General features: G+C 36.6%; 1 protein-coding gene across 1 annotated transcript in view; it reads right to left on the bottom strand.

The window, feature by feature from the left end:
- Positions 1-5,174: 5,174 nt before the first annotated feature.
- The window catches only part of GIPC2 (GIPC PDZ domain containing family, member 2), a 91,102-nt gene continuing 88,893 nt past the window's right edge, over positions 5,175-7,383 (bottom strand). Inside the window, exon 5 of the mRNA XM_012661033.1 lies at positions 5,175-5,320. Within this exon, the coding sequence (XP_012516487.1) occupies positions 5,175-5,320 (146 nt within the window). The remainder of the gene's footprint in view (positions 5,321-7,383) is intronic.

Raw genomic sequence — 7,383 nt, forward strand, 5'->3', positions numbered from 1 at the left:
AAGGAGAATTCAAGAAGCATTTTTATAAGCTTAGGTCTTCCATAATCAGAACCACAGCACCCACTGAAGTTACGGTCATTGAGAGAGGCCAATCTTCTTATCATGCATGTCAATTCCACCCTATTAAAAGCAAAAAACATTCTTTACAAGCCATAGTTTCAAAGGATCCTCATCTGTAAAACTGCAAGATAAAATACCTAACAACGATAAGTAAATAACTAATATTTACTTATATCATCAATAAGCATCAAACGTTGCTTGTAAACTGAGGCAAAACCATCACGTGGGTTCATCCACAGTGTGTCAATCAAGAAGTCAATTTCGTTAAGGTAACAAACCCTTCCAGCATATCAAGTTATATTTAGAAAATCAGCTACTTTGTAAACTTAAGAGAAATCCCATCATAAGTAGCTTTTTCCCACACTACCTGATGTTCATGTTAGCACTTATCTAATTGTATTAGAAATCTCTTTCACGTCTCTGCCTACCTTGATAGATCATAAGTTCTTGAAGTCTTACCTATCTTTCCACCCTAATGCTAGGCCAGGGGCTTCAGAGACCTCAAAGGAAAGGTCTATGATTCACCTAGAGGATGTGTGAAAATGCAGATTGCTGGGCCTCACCCCCAAACATATGGAATTACCATGGTTTCTGTAATGATTTCCAACAGCACTGACTATCAAGAAGATAATAAACCCAAAGGGCATAACTACCTAAGAGCTATGGGTTGGTATTTCTTCTACTTCTTACTTCACACAATTGTTTGGAAACTACTTCCATAAAATTTGATGAATGAAAAAATAAAGGAGAAAGTGTCACCCTGGGTAAACCTTCATCTTGTAACAGAAACAGCTTATGACTTTTATCTTAGAGCATCACAGCAGATCCATGCATTTCTACTGAATCAAAGCAAATAATTTGGGGATTTTAAAGCTAGAGAGACCTTATTATACCTTGTACAAATACATTAAGAAAAAATATACCAAAGATATGTTAAAAATAGAAAGGCTTAAACAATACCTTGTGTTATTCCTGTCATTTATTTAAACAATATTAAAAAATCTAAAATTATTAAACCCAAAATTTTTATGACAAAAATACCCATCACTTTTTTTCATGAAAAGGTATATAAGAAATATAAAATTATAACTTTACAAATAATTCACTTTTTGATCAACACATAACTAAATATGTATAAGTAGAAATATAATAATACATTTTAGAAAGTATCAAAATACAACTTACACTTGCATACATTGATTAATAAATCCCCAAATTTCAACCTTAAAGAAAACATTTTAAAGTAATGCTATGATTTTTATAAAAAAGAAAATCTCTTTTTTCCCAAAACAAATGTAGAATGTCTTATCTGTATATAGTCCATACTATTGCATGGCAAAAATGGTTCAAAATATAAAATGTTTACTCAAAACTACCTTTAGAAAATAGTCTTTAATTTCTCCTTTTTGTTACTGCTGGAAAAATATCTATGGCTATACTTAAATCTTATGAAGACTAATGTCTCCAATTGAAATAAAGATGTCATATTCAATTTTCACCCTCCTAGCAGATAATAGCCATGAGTCATTTCTCAGAATTAGGTTTTCAGGTAATAGGGTAGGGACAGACTGTGCCATTTTGTACACTTCACAACTTTAGAAACATTTTATAATCATGATATGTATAAGAACTTGTAATTACTCTATCTCCTTCAATCTGTGTCAAGATGATAATAAATGTGCATTTTGCACAGGGCACTAATACTTGGGTCTGTGAGTTGAATAGCATCTCCTATCTCTGTATTCACTAATAGCTTGGGTAATACACTTACATGTTCTTCTAAACTAGCACCTCCACCAGAGTAATAGCAATGCTATTGGTATATTTTTAGATATATCAGATAGCAAAAGGGCCATTATATGATCAATCTTTTACATCTTTGGTTGATAACTCTGCTCTATTTAGAAGAACCATTATGTTGATAACTCCATTTTGCTGATGAAATTCATTTTACATTTTACATTTATTATGCTAGACAGGCAGTGATAACTGAAGGAGACCAAGGAGTCTCTAGATGTGATAAAGATCTAGTAATAAATAACAGGGAACTAAATAAAGTATGATTTACTTGGAAAATGTCTACTTGCTAAAGTTACCAGGGAAAATATTGCATACTATACATCATTTGAAAAAAATAAGTTATCTCTTTTTAGTTAATTATCAGTCACATTATAATATCGGATATAGCAGCTCCAGAGGTTAACTGATTACTGCTTTTATAATTGAATTCTTAAAGAGTTTCACATCTTAAAATTATATAATTATATTTTTGAAACACCACAGACACCCAAAATGTACCTATTTGTAATTATCAGCATGCATACATATGATCAGGACCCAGCTATGTTCAAAGCCCCAATGAGCCCAATTTTCAATTATTAGCTGCATTTCCTGCCACAATCTAAAAAAATACGTTGTGTGTGCTCTTAGTAGTGGCCACTGAAAGAAGATGCTGTTTTCAATGGAAGGAAATCAAGAACAAATAAATTAATCATCCCCCACTGAAAAAAAAACATAGAACAAGGGAAAACAACAGAATCCTGAAAACGTCTGACAGTGCCAATAAAATGGGATGTTTAAAAAAATGGTGTGTCTCATAGCAGCAGAAGAGTACCCCACACTTATAGATTACATGACTACACTAAAAACAGACCATTTTTGTGCACTGAGAGTTATGAAAAGGCACAAAGTTCACAAAAGATGCATTTTCAGGTATGGAAACAAAATGGCATGAGGAAACTGACCTTACTATTAGTTTAGCAATAAAGGTGAGAGATAAGGACATTTCAAGGGAAAACCTACTACAGGTAGTATATAAAGCACTTGGGCCCAGTTGGAGCCCTTAGTAATGACAGTGGTCCATTGAATGCTGACAGACAAGAATAGTTACAGCTATGTATGGATATTGGCACCTTACACACAAAATTCTAGAAAGATCATTGTGAATGTGACATTCCATGAATCACAGGGAATCGGCACCATGTTTCAGTTCAGCTTTTATGCAAGCCCAAAAAGGAAGAAGAAACTGACATCCACCAATAATAAGCAATGACTCGTTTAAAATCTAATATCTAGTGCCAAAAAAATTATTTTTGTTATTGTTTAAACTGTCTCTATGGGCCTAGCCTCCTAAGTCAGCCAATAACTTTCCTATCCCTAAAAATATAGACTCCTTTTTTGTCTTTCCAAGAGAAGTGGTATTAAGAATAAATATTTTGGGCCAGGCACGGTGGCTCACGCCTGTAATCCTAGCACTCTGGGAGGCCGAGGCGGGTGGATCGCTCAAGGTCAGGAGTTCGAGACCAGCCTGAGCAAGAGCGAGACCCCATCTCTACTAAAAATAGAAAGAAATTATTTGGACAACTAAAAATCTATATAGAAAAAATTAGCCGGGCATGGTGGCGCATGTCTGTAGTCCCAGCTACTCGGGAGGCTGAGGCAGGAGGATCGCTTGAGCCCAGGAGTTTGAGATTGCTGTGAGCTAGGCTGACGCCACGGCACTCACTCTAGCCAGGGCAACAGAGTGAGACTCTGTCTCAAAAAAAAAAAAAAAAAAGAATAAATATTTTGGAAGCTCCAAAAGAAATCCACTAGACAAGGACCAACAAATTACAACCTGAGGGGATTCTATTTTCAAGTGATGAGCAAGAGCAATGGGACAATCCGTATTTCTATAAGCTACCTTTGTTACACATTAATGACTAAAACAGCTTCTGTACAGGTTTCTAATTAATCGGACAAAGGATATCAGCTTCACAGCATTAAACTTATGGGAAAGGGGAGTGGATGGCAGTAAAAGTAAAGTTTTCCCCAGAAAGCAACAGAGTTATCTAAGCAATAACCCAGCATGAAAAGGGAACTACCTCTGATTTCCTAGACTATGTCCCTCACGGGTGATTATTTCTGATTACCATGGCAGCACACAGCATTTTTCATCTAACACTTGAGAAGAAGCTTGGTCACACCATGCTCTGCCTTATCAAATGATCTATGTTGAAACCATTCATTTCCATTTCTCTTACATCTGTAAAATGTCAAATAAGAATGATAAGACAGTCATTTACCCTCAATTTTCTCAAGCATGTAAGATTTAGAGGGAATGTGCTAGAACTCTAAAATAATAGACTAATATATTTTCTCAATTCTCCCATCCTCCTTTATTTCCAGTTGGAAGAAATCTATTTCTGATAGTATCTCCTCTAAAGTTTAGGGGCAGAAAAGGGCTGCTGTTTAACCCAAAAAAAATTTTTCTCAAACATAGTTATTTTGAGTAAATATCTTTCAAAAGATGAATTCTATAAAGGACATAAAACGTTCCCTGGAGTGCTTATAAAAGGTAACATGAAAGTAGCTATAGTGAAAAAAAGAAATAATGTTTTAAGAACCAAAAAAAAAAAAAAAAATCAAATGCAAGTGGTTCTACCCTACCTGCCTCTTCTTCACCCTTCTTCCACACATGCAACCATGTTCACACACAGCACAGTAGATTTCAACCACAAGTTTTAGGAGCAATTACAAAGAGGCAAAGAAAATCACTCAATCCTTATTTTACAAAGAGAGAACGTGGGCCTTAGAGATCAACAGGCCAAGAAAAAGTCTTCCTTCCCTTACTCAGTGGGTCAAAAAAAAAAAAAAAAGCTTCTAGACCGTCCAGGCATAATTCATATTTCATTTCCTGAATATGTCCTGTTCAAACCAGTATAACAAAATTAAGATGCTATGAGGTAAATCATACTCCAATTCTAATTTTCATTACTTTGAGATTTTGCAAAAGAACTACAAAGCTATTGCAATCAACTACTTACATGTGGGAAACAAGCATGGGAGTTAATGAGGAGCAAAATCATCTCTCTAGAAATACTTCTTAAACCTTTTTTAAACTTTTGAAGGAATATTAAAAGGGACCATATTTTAGGTAATTTATTTCAAGAATACTTACATAAGCAACTGCATTAACAAGTACCCAGAAATCAAAATTGTATTTCAAAGAATGTATTCCATACACATACAATTAAACCAGAGTTCGTACAGGTGTCCAAAAGCAGATTTTATGGGCTTTTTTAAAAATAAGAACAACAGTTCATTTCCTCAGGAGCGGATCACCCACATCATAATCATCCTCGTCTGGCATCACCAATGGCTCCCCAAAGATCAAAGATAAATTCATCTGGGAACGCAAAGTCTCCAAGAGTTTCGTTGAGCGCCATAGAAAATTCATCTGGATTACTTTTGTCCTTTCCAGCTTCAAACATTGTGGTAGCTGTCAAAAATAATTTTAAAAAATTAATGATAAATGGAGATAGCGTCAGGGGACTGAGAAAGTGGCACTAGGAAAATTACTTTCTAAAAATCACATGCATATGTATCATACATTTCTAGCTCAAATTAAAACAGTAACATACCCCTCTCACATATCAAGGTGGCAGAGATATTTTTCAACAATCTGTCCACTGCACTCAGGTTTGCAGCTGCCACCCCTGCCCTCTACCCGACCTTGAGGCCCATCATTTGGGAACCTCTGGCATTCCTGTGGGTGAAACAAGATCCCCTGAGAGAAAATTCTGTGGCTAACACTGGCAGGAAACTTAAGAGTACTTCTCGCATCTCCCTATAGTTACTAGCTCTCTCTGCCTCCTCCTCCCACTCCCAACTATGATGGAGTCCAGTCGTCCCATCCCAAAGTAAAAAAAAAAGACAAAGGATGAGAGCTCGCAAGAGAGCAATAAAGCTAGAGAGAAGGAGAAGAAGACATATATCCACCCATGGAATCAAGGTACCTTTTCTGAACTCCTCGCCCATTTAGGACAGAAAGTGAAGGTGGTACCCTTGTTCTGTTTTTCTAGTAAGTTGTCTAGGCCCCATATTCTATGTCTGGGAACCAGCATCTTCAGGAGTACACATCCCCATGGGACATGCCCCTAGGTGGCTGGGAGCCCATGAAGTTCAGCTGGTTTTTGCTCAGCCCCCAATAAGCGCCAACAACCAAAAAGAGCAGTATGAATGTGACTTGGGATTTGGGTGAAGAACTTCCAGGTAAAAGAGAAGCACCAAATCCCAAGAGAAATGCTCCAGCCTCTCCTTTCCTCCCAGGTTAAGAATGAACTAATCAAAATTCATATGATTTCCCTTAACGAACCACAAGATCTGGTCTTTCAGCTAAATCCACTTAGGGCTCTTTAGAGCAGAAAAGAGCTGTTTCTCTTCCCAGTGGTTCAGTACTAACACAAGGCAGGCTAGGAAGAAAGGAAGGGATGTGGCCCACAGAAGGGCACCATGATCAACGCATAAGTGGGGTGCAGGTGGAGTGACCTGGTACAGGGACCAAAGTTCTAATAAGGTGAGGAGGGCTTCCACCTGGCCAGGCAGTCTTGTGTGGGGCGGGACAGTACAGATGTGGTGAGGAGGATATGGGGGTGGGAAGGAAGGATAGCAGTCCCAGCAATGGGAGATTGGTTACGTACATGGAAAACGATCACATGAGTCTATATATCAAGAACAATGGGAATCAAGTTTGTCATTGCTAGAGAAGGATAAAAAGGGAAAGGGAAAAAACAAGAATATCCCCTATAGAATTGGAATTGCAGCTATCAGAGGAAATATATATATATTCAACTGAGAGATTCTAAAAATATAAATGCATGCATACACACACACAAACACACACACCCATTTCTCAGTCCTGGAAGCATGACACCCCAAGAGTAATGAGAACACAGAACTTGGTTGTTAAATTTCACTCCTCACTAAAAAGAATGAGAGTTTCTTGGAGAAGTGGTTGATTCCAAGACTAGAGCAGGCAAAGTGCAATATGAACCAAGAGCATCTTGTACCAGAAAGAAAGTATTAAAAAAAAACGATAGGAACATGTGAAAAGGACACAGAAGTCAGAGTGCAAGAGCTCCCACTGACCGAATCAGGGATAACTTTAGCATCAGAATAAGTAGGAACAGTAACAGATTATAACTCCATTGAATAAAATACGAAACCACGACTCCATAATGAAATAGATGATTAACTGATTGATTAAAGATAGATAAGAGAAAGAATGAAAGAAAGAAACTGATTCATGAGGAACAGTTTATTTACATAGTTTCAAAACATCTCCCCACAAAATACTTATTAAGGAGAATAACTTTACAATATAGAAGCCTAGCAAACACCACCTAAGTCATCAAAGTAAACATTAATAAGAGAACAAATCAAAAACCTGTGCCTCATGATAAGATTTAATGAAAAGAAGACAGCACCACATTTATGATATTCCTGACAAAGAAGTGTGAAAACTAGAATGCAATTATGGGAAAAAAATTAGACAAACCAAAA

Source organism: Propithecus coquereli, unplaced genomic scaffold (assembly GCF_000956105.1).
Source record: "Propithecus coquereli isolate 6110/MARCELLA unplaced genomic scaffold, Pcoq_1.0 Scaffold7, whole genome shotgun sequence".
Classification (NCBI taxonomy): domain Eukaryota; kingdom Metazoa; phylum Chordata; class Mammalia; order Primates; family Indriidae; genus Propithecus; species Propithecus coquereli.